Source organism: Lotus japonicus, chromosome 3, assembly GCF_012489685.1.
Source record: "Lotus japonicus ecotype B-129 chromosome 3, LjGifu_v1.2".
Lineage (NCBI taxonomy): Eukaryota > Viridiplantae > Streptophyta > Magnoliopsida > Fabales > Fabaceae > Lotus > Lotus japonicus.
In genome coordinates, this window is record NC_080043.1 from 13,354,007 (window position 1) to 13,376,182 (window position 22,176).

The window sequence follows — 22,176 nt, forward strand, 5'->3', positions numbered from 1 at the left end:
TTCCTATTTATAGGAGAGTGAAATCGCGGGAAAATGAATATTTCGCGATTCCGATTTTTCCTGTGCATTCCTCTGTGAATTCTAAGATAGGTTCTGGCGACGGAATTCCAGAACTCAAAACAGGTTTCTCAGAATTTAAGCAAACCATCCAAAGTCGGTGTAAATCTATTTTACCCGAAAAACTACTTTTTGCAGTTGATGTCGGAAGACAAAACTTCCTTCTGAAGAAAGATTGGAAACATCGAAAGAAATGGGTGGACGCGTGTGGAATCTTCGTTTGAAGCTCCGAATAGAAAAAGTCTTCATCAACAGTTTACTTTAAGGTTCTTGAGCTATCAGGGATTCAGTCTCGGCAAACTTCCGAGAATCGAAAACGATCATTCGTACATTCCAGGGTTTCGTGTCGAAACACTCGTAAGGGAAAGGAATAAGATAAATTCTTATAATCCTCTGAATATTTTTGAATTCCGCTTCTACAGTGCTTTAAGAGCGGAATAGCCTTTTACTAACGCTTTCGCCCTAAGGCGGAAGTGAATAAAGCTCGTGCTATAACCTATAGCGACAATAGTACTATTCTTAGTCGTTTCCTGGACTTTCTCCTTCATAATACTAATCCAAACATCAACCATAAGTCAAGTTTCTCTCACGCTGACACAAAATCCTATGCGTGAGTTGGAAATTAATTAATTATTTAATTCTAAAATCCTGGGTCTTACAGGCCGGCCCACGGACTTCAACCCGCTTACCTAGCTCTTATCAATCAGATTTCTTTGCAGTCATGCGACATAGTTACGACTACAATTTCAAACTCTGAATCTGTAACTCTTACAGAAATTTCCTTCTTATTGTTGTGTCAAAGTGAATATTCATCCAAATCTCACATCAAGTAATGTGATAAACCGATAAAGAATGAAGTAGATAAATAGACTATTCATCCAAGCCTCACATCGAGTACCATGAAGAAGAAAGAAGTAGAGAAATATTTCTAATCCCTTGAGTGTTATGCCGTCAACAGCGGGCTCAGACTTGACCTAACCATTTCTAGAAGTTGATGGGTCTTAACTATAATTATAATTTTTACATCAACAATTATTCGGTAATGAGTCTAGATATACTTCCTCGATTTTTATATATTTGTCACTTTAAGGTTTTAACACATGTATTAAGAAGTATTATTAGTATTTTTGTTCTTTTGTAAAAATTATTACTTTTTTTGGTACATCGAAAAGATTGTAAAAATTATTACTAATTTCCTAATATACCATTTATCTCTCTTATTAATTAATTTCATTTCACCAAGTATAATTGGTAAGACATGATTAATGCTCTTAAAACTATAAAATTCTCACATATATAGGGAAAAAAACACTGGATGGAGTAGTTGATTAAGGCTCTTTTTGCATAAGCAACGTAAACCAATATTCACTCAACTTAGTCTAACCCCTTCTTTGACATTCACTACCTTGTATTGTGTGATTCAAAATTCAAAGAGAGCATCAAAATATCTACTTCAACACAAGGAACAATGGCCATGGCAGTTGTTGGAGAGGCATTCCTCTCAGCTTCCATGGAGGTGTTGTTAGAGAGAATAGTTTCCCAAGAGTTCCTCTTCTTCTTCCGGAGCAAGCAGCTTGACGTTTCACTCCTGAAAAAGCTGAAAACAACTCTGCTGAGTCTTCAGGCTGTGCTGAATGATGCTGAGGAGAAACAGATCACCAACCCTGCTGTGAAGGAATGGCTGGATGAGCTCAGAGATGCTCTCTATGATGCTGATGATTTGTTGGATGAAGTCAACACTGAGGCTTTGAGGTGCAAACTGGAATCTGGGTCTCAAAGTAAAAGTCAACCCTTCAGTGATCAGGTTATGAACTTCCTTTCTTCTCCTTTCAAAAGGTTTTCTGGGGTCATCAATTCTGAAGTTCAAGATCTTTGTCAAAGATTGGAGCTGTTTTCAGTGCAAAAAGACATCCTTGGACTGAAAGAAGGTGTTTCTGGCAGAGTCTGGCATGGAACACCTACTAGTTCTGTGGTTGATGAATCTGCTATTTATGGTAGAGATGATGACAAGAAGATACTTAAAGATTATTTGCTGTCTGAAGGTGATCATGGTTGTGGAAGCAAAATAGGGGTGATTACCATGGTTGGTATGGGTGGACTTGGTAAAACAACCCTTGCTAAACTCCTTTATAATGACCATGAAGTGGAGGAGAAATTTGATCTGAAAGCTTGGGCTTATATTTCAAAGGATTTTGATGTTTGCAGGGTGACTAAAAGCCTTCTTGAATCAGTCAGTTCAAAGCCTGTGGTTACTAATAACCTGAACATTATGCAAGTGGAATTGCAGCAAAGCTTAAGCAACAAAAGATTTTTGCTTGTCTTGGATGACATGTGGGATGGAAGCTATGACGATTGGAACAAACTGAAGGCCATTTTTAAATCTGGGGAAGTGGGAAGTAAGATCATCATTACCACACGGGATGAAAGTGTTGCATTAGCCATGCAAACATTTCTTCCTATCCACTACTTGAGATCTCTTCACAGTGAAGATTGCTGGTCTTTACTTGCTCATCATGCATTTGGACCAAGTAACTGTGGGAAACAATCCAAACTTGAAGTAATTGGCAAAGAAATTGCAAAAAGATGTGGTGGATTGCCATTAGCTGCAGAAGCCCTCGGGGGTCTTCTCCGCACCAAGTTATTGGAAAAGGAATGGGATAAGGTATTAAAAAGTAACATCTGGGATCTGCCAAATGTTAAGATACTACCAGCTTTGCTGTTAAGTTATCACTATCTTCCTGCTCCTTTGAAAAGATGCTTTGCTTATTGTTCAATTTTTCCTAAGAACTCTGGTTTAAACAAGAAGATGGTGGTTCTTCTATGGATTGCAGAAGGCTTAGTACATCAGCCCAAAAGTGACAAAGCTATGGAAGAAATAGGTGATGAATACTTTGATGAACTAGTGTCAAGGTCACTAATACGTAGACAGACTGTCAATGGTAAAACGAACTTTATGATGCATGATCTTATCAATGAGTTAGCCACAATTGTTTCATCTGCATATTGTGTGAGGTACGAAGATCCAAAACCACGCGAAGGTCTTGAAAGGGCTCGCCACTTGTCGTACAACAGAGGGAAGTATGACTGCTTCAATAAATTTCAAGCATTGTATGGGTCAAAATGTCTTCGTGCCTTTCTAGCTTTACCATTAAAACATTGGTGGTCATCAAAATATCCTAATTTGAGAAGCCATTATCTATCAAACAAGTTACTTTTTGACTTGTTGCCAGCAATGAGACGGTTGAGGGTGTTATCTTTGTCACACTACAATAATATCACTGAGTTGCCTGACTCTCTTGGAAACTTATTGCACCTGCGATATTTGAATCTCTCTAATACTAAAATTGAAAGATTACCAAATGCAGTATGCAAGCTCTACAATCTGCAGACCTTGTTATTGTCCAAATGCTGCTTACTTACTGAATTGCCTGAGGACATGGGAAATTTGGTTAATCTTCGCCACCTTGATGTCAGTGATGCAAAATTAAAGGAGATGCCTGCACAAATATCCAAACTACAAAATCTCCAAACACTGTCTACTTTTGTTGTCAGCAAAAAGCAGGATGGATTGAAGGTTGGAGAGCTGAGGAAATTTCACCATCTACAAGGGAAACTTTCAATCTTAAAGCTACAAAATGTCACTGACCCCTCTGATGCCTTTCAATCCAACTTGAAGAAGATAGAACAAATTGATGAGTTGGCCTTAGAATGGGATCGCAATGCAACTGAAGACTCGCAAATGGAAAGGCGTGTACTTGAACAGCTCGAGCCATCAACAAACTTGAAGAAACTCACTATTCAGTTCTATGGTGGAACCAGTTTTCCAAATTGGTTAGGAGATTCCTCATTCGGAAACATGATGTATTTGCGTATCAGTGGCTGTGGTTATTGTTGGTCACTTCCTCCCCTAGGACAGTTACTTAGTCTCAAAGAACTCGTCATTTCTGGACTAAAATCTGTGAAGAGAGTCGGTACTGAATTCTATGGAAGTGGTTCCCCTTCCTTTCAACCATTTCCCTCCTTAGAGATTCTGACATTTGAGGAGATGCTAGAGTGGGAGGAGTGGGACTTGATTGGAGGTACAACTATAGAGTTTCCTAGTCTAAAGCGTCTGTTTCTATGTGATTGTCCCAAACTCAAAGGAAACATACCAAACAATCTTCCTTCCTTAGTTGAACTTGAGTTGTCCCAATGTCCTCTACTCAAGTCACAAGCTCCATATGAGGTGGAAAGCAGCAACAATAGAAGGCCATCACATCTAGGATTGATGATGCTTGGACTTAATTCTCTTAGAGAGTTGACTATCTCAGGCATTCCCTCTTTAACATCCTTCCCAAGAGATGTTCTGCCGACAACATTACAATCTCTCACTTTCCTTTCTTGTGAGAATTTGGAATTCTTACCTCATGAATCCTTGCAGAGCTATACCTCACTTGAGAAATTGCAAATATTCAATAGCTGTGATTCAATGATATCCTTTCCATTAGGCTGTTTCCCTGTGCTCAAAAGTCTCTTCATCTTGGGTTGTAAAAATCTGAAATCTATTTCTGTGGCAGAAAATGCATCACAGAGTCTCTCTTTTCTTCAAAGTTTATCCATATACACTTGTCCTAATCTGGATTCATTTCCACTAGGTGGACTAATCACTCCTAACCTCAACCATTTCCTGGTGTCAAGTTGTCGCAAGCTTAAGTCACTTCCAGAACCAATTAATACTCTATCAGGCCTTCATCAATTGAGTGTTTATGGGTTTCCAAATCTGCAAGCTTTTGCACAAGAGGGTCTACCTATCAATTTAAGAATACTTGAAGTCTCCAAATGTGGGAGTTTGTCTGCTCCAGATATCACTAAGTGGGGCTTGCAGCGGCTTACTTCTCTTACAGAGTTGTGAATTCGAGGTGATGGTCTTGTCGATGCGCTAATGAAAATGGAAGTGCAATTGCTTCCCACTTCTCTTGTGTCCCTACGCATCTCCCATCTTTACTATCTAAAATTCTTAGAAGGGAAGTGGCTTCAGCATCTCACCTCTCTTGAAAACCTTGAGATTTCAGACTGTCGCAAACTTGAATCCTTACCAGAAGACGGTCTGCCTTCCTCTCTTTCAGTTCTGACTATCAAGCGCTGCCTGTTACTGGAAGCAAGTTTCCAGAGAAATGGAGGGAAAGAGTGGCCTAATATTGCTCACATTCCATGCATAATTATCAATAACAAAGTAATAATATGAATGTCCTGGTGAGTGGTCTAATGCTCCTTCATGTTTGCTTTCTACTATCACATTACTGGTGTTTTCAGTTCCCAGCTTGGTAGCTCTCTGTTATGGGACCATTTGCAGCACTACTTTTTCCTTCTATTCTACCTTGTGCTGTATCCACTCCCAAATACTGTCCCTATTCATGGCATTATATGTTATACATTATTTCTTACTCATAAAACTGTAAATGTTGATTCTATGATCACAAAATTTCATTGCCTCCCTCATCCTTTTTGTGCTTCCCTTTACACCAAGCTTCATTTATTCATTGTATCTGATTTATCTTGACAAACTCTTCCCAAATTTCAATTGTTATATCACTTTTCTAATCTACATTTAGAAGTTTTGGGGTATGAAGATTTTTTTTTTGTCATTTTTCCTATTAAGCAGTAAGCACAGCTGCACAGAAAGAACTTTGCAATTCTCTAAAAGCATCATAATTTGTACAATAAGATGATATAATCAGTCACATGTAATCAGTAACAAAAATATTTGCGCATGCTAAAACCTTGATTTTCATAACTTGGTCATTTTTAAGGTGTACTTAGATGAAGTGTTATGAGTTGGACTGTATCCGTGCCAAAGATGCAAACTGTGTTCTCAATTTATGAACCGGCTAATTATCATGATGAAATTTTCCATATATTTGACAGGAAGAATAGGAACCAGACATCCAGAGCTTGCATCCAAGGAAGGTGGTCCTGTAACATTTGTGCAGTTTCTCTTTCATGGAACATTTGTACCTGAAGTTTAAGCGCAGACTGGCTCTTGTGTGCTTTCTAACAAATTGTAGAGTACTTGAGTTCATATTACTCCATAGAAGAACAAGAGTTAGTAATTGACAGAGTTATCTACAGAAAGCTTTCAGCCTATTGTGAAATGGATTTAAGATCAAAAGGTTGCTATGTCTGTAACTTTATTACTCTATTATCTTTATTCTGCTAATATTAAATTTTTTGTTTTCAGTCACTACTCACTACATAGTAAATGTGTAACACCTTTGACTTAAATTTTCATTTAGTAAATGTGGATCATATGTTAAATCTAGTTTATGGTGGTGACTATGGACTAGTTCTAAAACTGCAATAATTCCGTTGTCTGCTAAAACAGGACTGAATGGACAGGATCAGAAAAATCAACCAAGTCAGTTAAGAATCTGGATGATTTATGTAAGATCAAGTTTTGATCTAGTAGTACAACTCTATGTTTTGATGATTACAAGTTAACCTTTTGATATGAACAATTGTGGTACTCTAACGTGTTTTTCTGAGTGTGCTATTTACAGGCTCTGACCTCAACTCAATCTCACACAAATCAGAAGCACTGTGTATAAAGGGTAACCCAAGCAACGCTTTCGCATTCACCATGTTCAGTATGAACAGTGGAAAAGCTTCAGAAGTTCTGAAGCTATACAAACTCTGATGTGGACTCAGTCGCTAGAAGCTCTGAAGATCCAGAAGTTCTGATAACCAAGAAACACTGAAGGTTCAGATGTTCTGATGGTGTAGAAAACTCTGAAGATCCAGAAGCTGAATAGTGGAAACTCTGAAGTCCAGAAGCAAGAAACTCTGAAGGCCATGTTCTTCCCTCTGAGTTCAGAATCAGAAGATACTATGGTCAGAGGATCTGTGCTTTCCCTCTGACTCTGATCAACCGGCTTCACAAGTTCCAATATGAAGTATTCCCCTGATCAGAAGTCTCCTAGGTTAAAAGGTCAAGTCGCTATCCAAGTACAAAAGCAAGTGTACCTTCCTGACGACCTACCTAACGTTCTCAGCCACAGCAGAAGCTGGATTTTCCAGAACTGCCCTCCAACGGTAGCATTTCCCATGCAACGCTCAACCCTAATCCTTGGAGTATATATAGAGGCTGAAGATTGAAAGAAGCGGCTAAGAAAAAGAAATACACACGCGCAAGACATATTCAAAATATTCTAAGCTTTCTTTCATCTGAAATTCATTGAGTTTACAATTAGCTTTTTAGAAGCAAATCTCTTGTAAACAATTCTTTGATAAACAGTTTGTTTAGTTCCTTTAGGAGATCAAGGTTGATCGGATCCTAGAGAAGACTAAGAGAGTGAATCTTAGTGTGAGCTAAGTCAGTGTAATTGTTAGTCACTTGTAGGTTTCAAGTGCAGTTGTAACTCTTACCTGATTAGTGGATTGCCTTCATTCTAAGAAGGAAGAAATCACCTTAACGGGTGGACTGGAGTAGCTTGAGTGATTTATCAAGTGAACCAGGATAAAATCCTTGTGTGCTTTTCTATCTCTTATCTTTAGCACTTAAGTTCTCGAAAGATTTGTCAAAATCTTTAAGGTGGAAGTTTTGTTCTGAAAACGTTATTCAAACCCCCCCTTTCTACCGTTTTTCATACCTTCAATTGGTATCAGAGCGCAAGTTCTGATTACCACACCTAACAGTGTTCAGTGATCCGGGCCGGTGTGAAAAACAATGGCTGCCACCACCAGTGAAACTCAAAGAGATGGTTACAACGCAAAGCCTCCTATGTTCGATGGTCAAAGGTTCGAATATTGGAAAGATAGACTGGAAAGTTTCTTTCTGGGTTTCGATGCAGATCTCTGGGATATTATTGTGGATGGCTATGAGCGTCCAGTTGATGCAGATGGTAAGAAGATCCCAAGGTCAGAGATGACTGCAGATCAAAAGAAGCTGTACTCACAACATCACAAAGCAAGAGCAATTCTTCTAAGTGCTATTTCCTATGAGGAGTACCAGAAGATTACAGATCGTGAGTTTGCTAAAGGCATTTTTGAATCTCTGAAGATGTCTCATGAAGGAAACAAGAAAGTCAAAGAATCAAAGGCATTGTCTTTGATCCAAAAGTATGAATCCTTCATCATGGAGCCAAATGAGTCCATTGAAGAAATGTTCTCCAGATTTCAATTGCTTGTAGCTGGCATACGACCTCTCAACAAGAGCTACACAACAAAAGATCATGTCATAAGGGTCATCAGGTGTCTTCCTGAAAGTTGGATGCCTTTGGTGACTTCAATAGAGCTCACGAGAGACGTTGAGAATATGAGTTTAGAAGAACTCATCAGCATTTTGAAATGCCATGAGCTGAAACGCTCAGAGATGCAAGATCTGAGGAAAAATCCATAGCCTTGAAATCCAAATCTGAAAAGGCTAAGGTTGAGAAGTCAAAGGCTCTTCAAGCTGAAAAAGAAGAATCTGAAGAAGCATCAGAAGATTCTGATGAAGATGAGCTGACTCTGATCTCCAAGAGACTCAACCGCATCTGGAAGCACAGGCAGAGCAAGTTCAAAGGCTCTGGAAAGGCAAAAGGAAAGTATGAGTCCTCAGGCCAGAAGAAGTCTTCAATCAAGGAAGTCACATGTTTTGAGTGCAAAGAATCTGGGCACTACAAAAGTGATTGTCCAAAGTTGAAGAAAGACAAGAAGCCAAAGAAGCACTTCAAGACGAAGAAGAGTCTGATGGTGACATTTGATGAATCAGAGTCAGAGGATGTTGACTCTGATGGTGAAGTCCAAGGACTCATGGCAATTGTCAAAGACAAGGAAGCAGAGTCAAAGGAAGCTGTTGACTCTGACTCAGAATCAGAAGGAGATCCTAACTCAGACGATGAAAATGAGGTATTTGCTTCTTTCTCTACCTCTGAACTGAAACATGCTTTGTCTGATATCATGGATAAGTATAACTCTTTATTGTCTAAGCATAAAAAGTTGAAAAAGAACTTATCTGCTGTCTCCAAGACTCCTTCTGAACATGAGAAAATTATTTCTGATTTGAAAAATGAAAATCATGCTTTGGTAAATTCTAACTCTGTGCTTAAGAACCAGATTGCTAAGTTAGAAGAAATTGTTGCCTGTGATGCCTCTGATTGTAGAAATGAATCTAAGTATGAAAAGTCTTTTCAAAGATTCCTAGCTAAAAGCGTGGATAGAAGCTTAATGGCTTCAATGATCTATGGCGTAAGCAGAAATGGAATGCATGGCATTGGCTATTCTAAACCAATTAGAAATGAGCCTTCTGTGTCTAAAGCTAAATCCTTGTATGAATGCTTTGTTCCCTCTGGTACCATATTGCCTGATCCTGTACCTGCTAAAATTGCTAAAAACCCTCTTAAAAAGGGATCTTTCTCTATGACTAAATATCATGCAAATATTCCTTTAAAATATTATGTTGAGACACCCAAGGTGATCAGAACCTCTGGGGTAACTAACAAAAGAGGACCCAGAAAGTGGGTACCTAAGGACAAGATTATCTATGTTGCAGATATCCTTGATAGCTCCACTGAAACACCAATCATGGTATCTGGACAGTGGATGCTCGCGTCACATGACGGGAGAAAACGTATGTTCCGAGAGCTGAAACTTAAGCCTGGAGGCGAAGTTGGCTTCGAAGGAAATGAAAAGGGTAAAATTGTTGGTACTGGTACTATTTGTGTAGATAGTAGTTCATGCATTGATAATGTTTTATTGGTAGACGGCTTAACACATAACTTATTGTCTATAAGTCAATTAGCTGACAAGGGTTATGATGTTATATTCAATCAAAAGTCCTGCCGGGCTGTAAGTCAGATCGATGGCTCCGTTCTGTTTAACAGCAAGAGGAAGAACAACATTTATAAGATCAGATTATCTGAGTTGGAGGCTCAGAATGTGAAGTGCCTTCTGTCTGTTGATGAAGAGCAGTGGGTATGGCATAGACGGTTAGGGCATGCCAGTATGAGAAAGATTTCTCAGCTGAGCAAGCTAAATCTTGTCAGGGGCTTACCCAATCTGAAGTTCGCTTCAGACGCTCTTTGTGAAGCATGTCAGAAAGGCAAATTCACAAAAGTCCCTTTCAAGGCAAAGAATGTTGTCTCAACCTCAAGGCCGTTAGAACTTCTGCATATCGACCTGTTTGGACCAGTGAAAACTGAGTCTATAGGTGGCAAGAGATATGGGATGGTTATCGTTGATGACTATAGCCGCTGGACATGGGTAAAGTTTCTAACCCGCAAGGATGAGTCTCATGCTGTGTTCTCTACCTTCATTGCTCAAGTGCAAAACGAGAAGGCTTGTAGGATTGTGCGTGTCAGAAGTGACCATGGTGGAGAGTTTGAGAATGACAAGTTTGAGAGTCTGTTTGATTCCTATGGAATTGCACATGATTTCTCTTGTCCCAGAACTCCTCAACAAAATGGTGTTGTTGAGAGGAAGAACAGAACTCTTCAGGAGATGGCTAGAACCATGCTCCAAGAAACTGGCATGGCTAAGCACTTTTGGGCAGAGGCAGTAAATACAGCATGTTACATTCAGAACAGAATCTCTGTGAGACCAATTCTGAATAAGACTCCTTATGAATTGTGGAAGAACATAAAACCCAACATTTCTTATTTTCATCCTTTTGGCTGTGTTTGTTATGTTCTCAATACTAAGGATAGATTGCATAAATTTGATGCTAAGTCTTCTAAGTATCTATTACTTGGTTATTCTGATAGATCTAAAGGTTTTAGATTTTATAATACTGATGCCAAGACTATTGAAGAATCTATTCATGTTAGATTTGATGATAAGCTTGACTCTGACCAGTCAAAGCTAGTTGAAAAGTTTGCAGATTTAAGCATTAATGTTTCTGACAAAGGCAAAGCTCCAGAGGAAGTTGAGCCAGAGGAAGATGAACCAGAGGAAGAAGCTGGTCCCTCTAACTCACAAACTCTGAAGAAGAGCAGAATCACTGCAGCTCACCCTAAGGAATTGATTCTGGGCAACAAAGATGAACCAGTCAGAACCAGATCTGCCTTCAGACCCTCTGAAGAGACCTTGCTGAGTCTGAAAGGATTGGTGTCCTTAATTGAACCCAAGTCCATAGATGAAGCTCTTCAGGACAAGGATTGGATTCTGGCCATGGAAGAAGAATTGAATCAATTTTCCAAGAACGATGTTTGGAGCTTAGTGAAGAAGCCTGAGAATGTTCATGTTATTGGAACGAAATGGGTATTCAGAAACAAGCTAAATGAGAAAGGAGAAGTAGTCAGAAACAAGGCAAGGCTAGTTGCTCAAGGCTACAGCCAGCAGGAAGGAATAGACACACTGAAACATTTGCTCCGGTAGCAAGACTGGAGGCAATTAGACTGTTGATCTCCTTCTCAGTAAATCACAACATAGTTCTACATCAGATGGACGTAAAGAGTGCCTTCCTAAATGGTTATATCTCAGAGGAAGTCTATGTTCATCAACCCCCAGGTTTTGAAGATGAAAAGAAACCAGACCATGTGTTCAAATTGAAGAAATCACTCTACGGTCTGAAGCAAGCTCCCAGAGCATGGTATGAGAGACTTAGCTCATTCCTTCTGGAGAATGAGTTTGTAAGGGGTAAAGTAGATACAACTCTTTTTTGCAAGACTTATAAAGATGATATCTTAATTGTGCAAATTTATGTTGATGATATTATATTTGGTTCTGCTAATCAATCTCTATGCAAAGAATTTTCTGAGATGATGCAGGCTGAATTTGAGATGAGTATGATGGGAGAATTAAAGTACTTTCTGGGAATACAAGTTGATCAAACACCAGAAGGAACATATATCCATCAGAGCAAGTACACTAAAGAACTTCTGAAGAAGTTCAATATGCTGGAATCTACAGTGGCCAAGACTCCAATGCATCCTACATGCATTTTGGAGAAAGAAGATAAAAGTGGTAAAGTATGTCAGAAGCTCTATCGTGGAATGATAGGTTCACTTCTATACTTAACTGCATCTAGGCCAGACATATTATTTAGTGTTCACTTATGTGCTCGTTTCCAATCAGATCCAAGGGAAACCCACTTAACTGCTGTTAAGAGGATCCTAAGGTATCTGAAAGGCACCACTAACCTTGGCTTGATGTATAAGAAAACATCAGAGTATAAGCTTTCAGGTTATTGTGATGCTGATTATGCTGGAGATAGAACAGAGAGAAAAAGTACTTCTGGAAATTGTCAATTTCTGGGAAGCAATCTAGTCTCATGGGCAAGCAAGAGGCAATCAACCATTGCACTATCAACTGCAGAGGCAGAATATATCTCAGCAGCAATATGCAGCACTCAGATGCTCTGGATGAAACATCAGCTGGAGGATTATCAGATCCTTGAGAGCAATATCCCAATCTATTGTGATAACACTGCTGCAATCTCATTGAGTAAGAATCCTATCTTGCATTCAAGGGCAAAGCACATTGAGGTAAAGTATCACTTTATTAGAGATTATGTACAGAAGGGCGTACTTCTTCTGAAGTTTGTTGATACTGACCATCAATGGGCAGATATCTTTACAAAGCCCTTAGCAGAGGATAGATTTAATTTTATTCTGAAAAATCTAAACATGGACTTTTGTCCAGAGTGAAGATGGATCAGAACCTCTGACTATGATACTTCTTGATCAGAAGATGTCTAGTCCAGAAGGTAACTCAATCAGAGTGTGTGTGCCCACTGGTACTGACTCTGAAGCTGAGACAACAACACGTGTGTCAGAATTTCTGATGCATAATTCCTTGTGCCCGTGTGACAGTCTGTTATGATTGCGTGTAGATATGCTTATCTCCTGTGTGTGATTGTGTATTTTACTGTTACTATCTATCTTTAATTTTCAACCGTTGATCTTAAAGTGCTTTTTGAATCAACAACGGTTATTTGATAAAACCCACTATACACACACGTTCTCGTTCACTTCCGGTTTTCACTCTCGCACTCTCTGCTTTTCAAAACCGCCTCTTTCTTGATTTCTCTCTCGATCTCTCTTCATCCTTCAAACTTCATCTTCTACCTCAAACCTTCAACCTCTTCAAAATGGTGAGACAAACCAGAAGATCTACTGCAGATGCACCTCAGTTCCCTCACATGGTAGTTGGTTTGGCAACGGGTCAAAGGGGCTCTGAGAACCCGGCACAAGAACAAGTTCAAGTTCAAGAGCAGATTGTTCCAATTGCAGAACGGGGCTGTGCCGTTCACTGCGTATTTGCTCCTGAGGAACTCCAAGTCCTGGCAGAATGGAGATTCGACCTCGACAACCTGGCTGCAAATGGGTTTGATCTTCGTCCTGAAGTCCAAGCTCAAGGTTGGGGAAACTACTTCAACCGACTTCGAGGACCGGTGTATGAGAAGTTGGTCAAGGAATTCTGGAAGCACGCCGACTGCGATGATACTCAAGTGGTATCTCATATTCTTGGCAGGAAGATCATCATCACGGAGAAGTCATTCGTGAATCTGCTAGGTGCAGACACTGCTTATGGGTTTCGATTCCAATTCACTGAGTCGAAGCTGAAACCCAGCACCAAAGACAAAACCAACCAGGCCCTGTACACCACTTTCAAACCGGGCAAGACAAGTTACAAGGTGATGGACCTTCACCCCAAACTCAGGATCTGGCACAAGATCCTGCTCAACTGCATCAATCAGAGACCGAAGGGCAGTTCCCCAGATTACATCAACTTCAACCAGAAGGCGATGCTGTTTTTCATTCAAGACAAGAGGAAGATCTGCCTTCCCTACTTCCTGTTCTCCTACTTGAAGGAGTGTATCCGGAAGTCTAGGACTACTGCCTCAATCAAGTCAGCAATCAAGTATATCCCCTTTGGGAGACTGCTGTCTGATCTCTTCATTGAGAGTGGCCTCATTCAAGACCTGATCAATGCTGGTTGCACAGAGGACTTGAGCACAATTGTCAGCGATGTCTTCACTGCCAACTCTCTGAAGAAGATGGGTTTGGTCCAGAAGAAGATTGCTCCTGCTCATGAAGACACATCTTTTGAGATCAGAGGAAGAAGGATGCCTCTGAATGACTACCCACTGTGGACTCAAGCAGACAATCCTGAAGCCATCAGATGCTATGTTGAAGACCTCAGGGCTCAAGGATTCGAGATTGATCTTGATGATTTCTTCAGCAGACTGCCGCCAGCTCCAGAGTTTCCTTCTCCTCCCAAGAAGAAAGCTCAGAGGAAGATGGTTCTGGAAGAATCCTCTGAAGAATCTGATGTCCCTCTGGTCAAGAAGACAAAGAGAAAGCCTGATGATGGTGATGATAGTGATAGTGAGGATGGTCCTCCAAAGAAGAAGCAGAAGAAGGTCAGAATCGTGGTGAAGCCTACTCGGGTGGAACCAGCTGCTGCAGTGGTCAGAAGGACTGAACCTCCTGCCAGAGTGACTCGATCATCAGCACATTCAAGTAAGCCTGCACTTGCTTCTGATGATGATTTGAATTTATTTGATGCACTTCCTATTTCTGCCTTGCTTCAACACTCCTCAAATCCCCTCACTCCTATTCCTGAATCCCAACCAGCCGCACAAACCACCTCTCCACCACATTCCCCACGATCCTCCTTCTTTCAACCTTCTCCTACCGAAGCACCTCTCTGGAATTTGCTTCAGAACCCAACCTCTAGGTCAGAAGATCCAACCTCTCTCCTTACCATTCCGTACGACCCATTATCTTCTGAACCCATCATCCATGACCAACCAGAGCCCAACCAAACAGAACCACAACCCAGAACGTCTGATCACTCTGCTCCCAGAGCATCAGCACGTCCTGCTGCCAGAACCACGGATACAGACTCTTCAACAGCCTTTACACCTGTATCCTTCCCAATCAATGTTGTTGATTCTTCTCCCTCCAATAACTCTGAATCAATTAGAAAATTCATGGAGGTTAGAAAAGAGAAGGTGTCTGCCTTGGAAGAGTATTACCTTACCTGTCCAAGCCCTAGGAGATATCCTGGCCCTAGACCTGAACGTCTAGTTGACCCAGATGAACCTATCTTGGCCAATCCTATCCAAGAGGCAGACCCCTTAGTTCAACAAGCTCACCCTGTCCCTGACCAACAAGAGCCCATTCAACCAGACCCTGAACCCGAACAATCAGTGTCTAACCAATCCTCGGTTAGATCACCTCACCCTCTGGTTGAAACTTCAGACCCTCACCTTGGAACCTCTGAACCCAATGCTCCCATGATTAACATTGGTTCTCCACAAGGTGCCTCTGAAGCTCATAGCAGCAATCACCCAGCCTCTCCTGCACCCAACCTCTCCATAATTCCTATACTCACCTTCAACCCACATCTCTCTCTGAGTGCATCAATATCTTCTATCATGAAGCCTCCTTGAGGCTCCGCAATGTGCACGGTCAGACTGATCTCAGTGAGAATGCTGAAAATGTGGCTGATGAGTGGAACAATCTGAGCACTTGGCTAGTGGCTCAAGTTCCGATTATGATGCAGCTCCTGCATGCAGAGGGCAGTCAGAGCATTGAGGCTGCAAAGCAAAAGTTTGCTAGAAGGGTGGCTCTTCATGAACTAGAACAGAGAAATAAGCTTCTTGAAGCTATTGAAGAAGCCAAGAGAAAGAAAGAACAAGCAGAAGAAGCTGCACGTCAAGCAGCAGCTCAAGCTGAACAAGCCAGACTTGAGGCAGAGCGACTTGAAGCTGAGGCTGAAGCTCTTAGATGCCAAGCACTTGCACCAGTTGTGTTTACTCCTGCTGCTTCTGCTTCCATTCCAGATCCTCAAGCTGCTCAGAATGTTCCTTCCAGTTCTACTCAGACAAGCTCATCCAGACTCGACATCATGGAACAACGTCTTGACACTCATGAATCCATGCTGATTGAGATGAAGCACATGATGATGGAACTTCTGCGACGCACTGACAAACCTTAGTTTTAGGATCTCTTCTTTTTCTTCTTTTTCGTTACCTTTGTTTTCCTTTGTTAAACTCTGTTTCTTTTTATTTATTTATTCTCTTTTGTTCGTTTGTGATTATATATGCATAACTATATACTTATGTCACATATGTTTGCTAAACTCGTTTTATTCATAATTGTTTTGTGTTTACATCATATTTCTTTCCATCATATAATCTAGAATGGAGGATCTCTCCTCATTCTTCTGCACTCCTGGCGCTGCTCTGACCTATCCTTCTCCAGACGCTCCAGTACATGCTGGATGTTGCTGAGCCTGATCTTTAGCTCATCCCTCTCCATAATCTCTTCTGAAGTCTTGAGCTTCTCTTCCAAACTCTCTTTCTCTTCCAGCAGCTTGAGTTCAAGCCGGCTGAGTTCTTGCACCTCCTCCACGAAGGCAAGAAATTCCTTCAGGTCTCTCTCCAACTCTGGACGCAGGTCCTCTTCCAGCAGTGTCTGTATCAGCTCCGCGATGGTAGTTGCACCCTCTGGATGCCTGATGTTCAGGAACAAGTCCTCTTCAAAGGCCTTCTTCCTCAGCTCTTCTAGTGCTACGTTGTATGATGCCATTTTTTCTTACTGAAAATTATTCGAGGTGTGAAGCTTACCTTTCTCTCCAACGCTTTTTATAGGCTTCACTTTCTCTCTGAAAGTTAATGCTCTTACAGTTTCTCGAGGTTAAGTCCTTGGTAACTGACCCTTCTATTTACTCACTTGACCGGTGGTAAACGTTCATCCCTTGCATTAACTCTTCTATTTATTTTCGCCTAACTCTGATTCTTACATCGTTTTCATTTTCTTTTAAACTTAGACCTTCTCTAAGGGGGAGTACCTTGTACTTCAAGCTAAGTTTTTCACACCCCAAGCTTTTTTCTTATGACAAAAAGGGGGAGTAAACCCAGTTTTTGATTTGTAAGATGTGTTAGTGTGACTTATTTTTCTTTTGGAGATTTTAAGAGTTCCACCTTCATGACCATAGATGTGTCACTGGGCAAATACAAGGAATACATTTCACTTCTTCTGAAGTGATTCTAAGTTGACTCTGATACCCAAGACTCTGATACCTTGTCCCTGACTCTGATCACTTATGCGCTCTGATTATTCGTTTTTCATCTATGTCATAAGCTTTTCACTCTGAACTCTTATATTTTTTAGCTCAGAATCTAGACTTTACTAACGTTTTCATCAAGTATTAGATTCAGGGGGAGCTAAGCTCAGAATCAAGCAGTGACTTGAATTCAGAATGAGCAAGATAAACTATTCACATCAGGATAAGTCTTATTCTATATCTCTAAACTCTGAGTGAATTCAGTTTAATGTTTAAGAATTGTTCATCAAAAATCTTAGTTTTGTCATCATCAAAAAGGGGGAGATTGTAAGATCAAGTTTTGATCTAGTAGTACAACTCTATGTTTTGATGATTACAAGTTAACCTTTTGATATGAACAATTGTGGTACTCTAACGTGTTTTTCTGAGTGTGCTATTTACAGGCTCTGACCTCAACTCAATCTCACACAAATCAGAAGCACTGTGTATAAAGGGTAACCCAAGCAACGCTTTCGCATTCACCATGTTCAGTATGAACAGTGGAAAAGCTTCAGAAGTTCTGAAGCTATACAAACTCTGATGTGGACTCAGTCGCTAGAAGCTCTGAAGATCCAGAAGTTCTGATAACCAAGAAACACTGAAGGTTCAGATGTTCTGATGGTGTAGAAAACTCTGAAGATCCAGAAGCTGAATAGTGGAAACTCTGAAGTCCAGAAGCAAGAAACTCTGAAGGCCATGTTCTTCCCTCTGAGTTCAGAATCAGAAGATACTATGGTCAGAGGATCTGTGCTTTCCCTCTGACTCTGATCAACCGGCTTCACAAGTTCCAATATGAAGTATTCCCCTGATCAGAAGTCTCCTAGGTTAAAAGGTCAAGTCGCTATCCAAGTACAAAAGCAAGTGTACCTTCCTGACGACCTACCTAACGTTCTCAGCCACAGCAGAAGCTGGATTTTCCAGAACTGCCCTCCAACGGTAGCATTTCCCATGCAACGCTCAACCCTAATCCTTGGAGTATATATAGAGGCTGAAGATTGAAAGAAGCGGCTAAGAAAAAGAAATACACACGCGCAAGACATATTCAAAATATTCTAAGCTTTCTTTCATCTGAAATTCATTGAGTTTACAATTAGCTTTTTAGAAGCAAATCTCTTGTAAACAATTCTTTGATAAACAGTTTGTTTAGTTCCTTTAGGAGATCACGGTTGATCGGATCCTAGAGAAGACTAAGAAAGTGAATCTTAGTGTGAGCTAAGTCAGTGTAATTGTTAGTCACTTGTAGGTTTCAAGTGCAGTTGTAACTCTTACCTGATTAGTGGATTGCCTTCATTCTAAGAAGGAAGAAATCACCTTAACGGGTGGACTGGAGTAGCTTGAGTGATTTATCAAGTGAACCAGGATAAAATCCTTGTGTGCTTTTCTATCTCTTATCTTTAGCACTTAAGTTCTCGAAAGATTTGTCAAAATCTTTAAGGTGGAAGTTTTGTTCTGAAAACGTTATTCAAACCCCCCCTTTCTACCGTTTTTCATACCTTCAATTTAGTATTATAGATTGTAGTGCTTTTTGTAGCTTTCTTTTATACCATTCACTAGGTAATGGACAACATAAAGATTGAACTAGGAAATAGGGACTTCACTATATAATTATATACATCAAACTGGTATCTTGTGAAATGATATCAGAAGGGGATGTGACTTTGTGGCAAATGTTCAAGCCCAGTGTTCTATTGCTTGCTTCTAAGACTCTTTTGCTTCACTATCAGTCATAACTAGGGAGGAGTCTCATCAGATCAAATCGACGTTTCTTAAGAAAGGAGAATGAAATGGAGGGGAAAAGGAAATTACTAAGAGGAAATATATGATATGATATGAAATTAATCCTTAGGTTGGGTGGTAGTATTGAAAGAAACTTGACTCTTCCTGATTTTCCTTGCTTACAAAATTCTCCTTCAAGTTATAGAATAATTTGTCTCGCCCCAGTTGATATAAACAAATTGTGACTTAGTTTGTGTTTGTCTAAATTTTAAGGTTATGGAGACAATGGGGTGTGCCTAAGCCCCCTTCAATTTGCAGTAGCATGCAACCAACATACAAGATTGTGAACCCAATCACCAAGCATATCTATGGCAAAAGACCAAAAGCTCAAGTGCCACCATCTGATTTTCTGGCTAACTTGCTCATGCCTATTTGTCATATGATATTTTGTTGTTGTTTACTAAATCAAAATCTCCCATGTGCATATTATAGGTTTTAAGGTGAATCTTGCCAAGTCTTAAATTACATGTTGGTTGTATTCCATCAACTAAGGAGCATAAATTTACTAATATTTCATGTCTGATTATGTTTATTTATTAGATTCTCCATCCCACTCCAGTGTCATTGTCACTCCCCTTCACGGTGTGAAGTTGATGTAGCGCGGCTGGCTGCGCGCTTCGACGATGATGTCGCTCGTCGAATGAGCCCGATCGGATTTTAGCCCATCTAATCAGTCTCGGGCCCGCAAAACAAAATCTAAGTATTTTATTAGGATTTTATTTATTAGGATCTTTAATTTTCAATTAAGATCTTTTAGGATATTATTTATTTTTTGTTAGAAACTTATTTATTTCAATTAGGATCTTTTATTTTCAATTAGGATCTTTCAAGATCTTATTTCTTTTTGGTTAGGATTTTCTTTCTTTTCCTATTTAAGCAATTGTAAGGCATAGCCTATTCAGTTTTGATTGATAATAAAATTTAAGAGTTTTCCCTTCTTCTCTGGTGGATTCCAGTGTATTTTCTAGGGTTTTAGCGCTTGCTAATTTCCTTTCTGGTGGATTCCAGAAACCTTTTCCTTAGGATTTGCGCTTGCAATCCTAGTACGACTTCCGCTGCATCAAGTGGTATCAGAGCAGGCTTTCTCCTGTCTCCTTTCTTTGCTTGATCAACCATGGAAGATCAACCATTGACCAAAGCAGACCTGAAGGATGTTACCGCGGCTCTTACCGCGGCCCTAACTGCTATGACACAACAGATGACAGAACAGATGACACAACAGATGGCGACGTTAATGACGCCTTTAACTGACAGCATCAACAACATGAACCAGCGAAGAGACGGGGGAAGAGTACCGCATAGGGTTCCGCACGGTGGCAACAACGGTCATGCCATTATTACGGAAAATTCAAGTTCTGAAGGAGATGAAGCTGATGAAGAAGAAATAGTTGACCAAGGGAATCAGAATCATAACCGGGACTACCGAGTGAAAGCTGATATTCCATTGTTCTACGGAACTATGGGAGTGGAGGAGTTTCTAGACTGGCAGATTGATGTTGACAGATTTTTCGACGTCATGGGCGTCCCCGAGAATAAGCAAGTCAAGATGGTGGCAATCAGGCTGAAGAGTACTGCTGCTGTGTGGTGGGATAAGCTTGTTATCCAGAGGCAGAGACAGAGAAAAGGGCCAGTCAGAACTTGGCGAAGAATGAAACAATTGATGATGGAGCGATTTCTACCAGAAGATTACGAGCAGATTCTTTATAAGATGTATATCGATTGTGAGCAAGGAAAGAAGTCTGTGACGGAGTATACAACTGAGTTCTTACGTCTTTCTGAGCGTAACGAACTGGGAGAATCTGAAAATCAGAAGGTGGCTCGATACATCAGTGGCTTAAAGGGTTCTTTGCAGGAGAAGATGGGTTTGCAAACTGTGTGGACTGTGGCTGAAGCATCCAGTCTAGCTTTGAAGGCTGAATTGATAGAGAAGTCCCCTCGAAATTTCCCATCTTTCCGAAGATACTCTCCCCAAAACAACATCGAGTCAGCATGCGATAAGGAAAAGAGCCCAACAACCAAGGATCCCAATTCAGGAAACAAAGGAGCCAACAGTTCTAGCGGTGTGCAACAGAGCAAGACACCCAACCAGAAACCAACTAATCCTTATGCGAGACCGGCAATTGATAAGTGTTTTCGTTGTGGTGGGCAAGGTCATCGATCCAATGTTTGTCCTTCTAGGAGAACCGCCGCCATTCTGAATGAGGAGACTGAGGAGGAAGAGGAGAACAATGACTATGAAGGGGTTGAGTTTGCTGAAGAGGAGTCTGAGGAAAGAGTAAACTTTGTGCTCTTGAGGATCCTGCTATCATCCAAAGAAGAAAGTCAAAGGAAGAATTTGTTTCGATCACACTGTTCTGTTAAGAACAAGGTGTGTAACTTGATCGTGGACAACGGCAGCACTGAGAATTTGGTTTCCCAAAAGCTGGTAGAGTACTTGAAGCTGACAACAGAGCCTCATGAGAAACCGTACACCTTGGGGTGGGTGAGTAAAGGGCCACATGTGAAAGTTTCACAGACTTGCAAGGTACCTATTTCCATTGGGAAGCACTACAGAGAGGAGGTATTGTGTGACGTTTTGAGTATGGATGTTTGTCATATTTTACTTGGGCGGCCTTGGATGTATGATACTGATACTACATACAAAGGAAGGGATAATGTGATGTTGTTTACATGGGGAACACACAAAATTGCTATGGCTCCTGTTTTGCACTTTGACAAGGGTCCAGTAGAAAAGAAGTCCAGTTTCTTGGTGATGACACAGAATGAAAAGGAGCTTGATGAGGATGTAAAAGAAACTAAATGCTTCTGTCCAGTGGTAATTAAAGGATTGATGAGCGTTGTCAAAGAGGAACCGATAATTCCAGAAGAGGTCCTAGAGATTCTAGAGGACTTTAAAGAGCTGACTGCAGATGAGCTACCCAACGAGTTGCCTCCGATGCGAGATATTTAGCACCACATTGATCTGATTCCGGGGTCTAGCTTGCCAAATCTTCCTCACTACAGGATGAGCCCGAAAGAGAATGAAATCTTAAGGGAGCAGATTGAAGACTTGCTGAAGAAAGGATTCATTCGTGGGAGCATGAGCCCATGTGCTGTACCAGTCCTCCTTGTCCCTAAGAAAGGAGGTCAGTGGCGAATGTGTGTTGATAGTAGAGCCATCAATAAGATAACTATCAAGTATCGATTCCCAATTCCCCGTTTGGAAGATATGCTTGATGAATTAGCTGGTTCTAAGGTGTTTTCAAAGATAGACTTGCGTAGTGGCTATCACCAGATCAGAATCAGGCCTGGAGATGAGTGGAAGACAGCTTTCAAGAGCAAGGATGGATT

At 40.6% G+C, this 22,176-nt stretch overlaps 2 protein-coding genes across 2 annotated transcripts; both read left to right on the forward strand.

Annotated features, from left to right (window-relative positions):
* The first annotated feature begins 1,375 nt into the window (after positions 1–1,375).
* On the forward strand, positions 1,376–6,355 carry LOC130748171 (putative disease resistance RPP13-like protein 1). The gene is made up of 2 exons (XM_057601335.1): positions 1,376–5,289; positions 5,962–6,355. Exon 1 carries the CDS (start codon positions 1,526–1,528, stop codon positions 4,946–4,948), a length of 3,423 nt encoding a protein of 1,140 aa, XP_057457318.1. The 5' UTR covers positions 1,376–1,525; the 3' UTR covers positions 4,949–5,289; positions 5,962–6,355.
* Positions 6,356–19,960: 13,605 nt separating this feature from the next.
* On the forward strand, positions 19,961–21,796 carry LOC130743636 (uncharacterized). The gene has a single exon (XM_057595870.1). The coding sequence runs from the start codon at positions 19,961–19,963 to the stop codon at positions 21,794–21,796; it is 1,836 nt and encodes a 611-aa protein (XP_057451853.1).
* The last annotated feature ends 380 nt before the right edge of the window (positions 21,797–22,176 follow it).

What these genes read in the sequence shown, in the direction of transcription:
- LOC130748171 (XM_057601335.1), top strand. Translation starts at nt 1,526, where the DNA reads ATGGCCATGGCAGTTGTTGGAGAGGCATTCCTCTCAGCTTCCATGGAG.
- LOC130743636 (XM_057595870.1), top strand. Translation starts at nt 19,961, where the DNA reads ATGGAAGATCAACCATTGACCAAAGCAGACCTGAAGGATGTTACCGCG.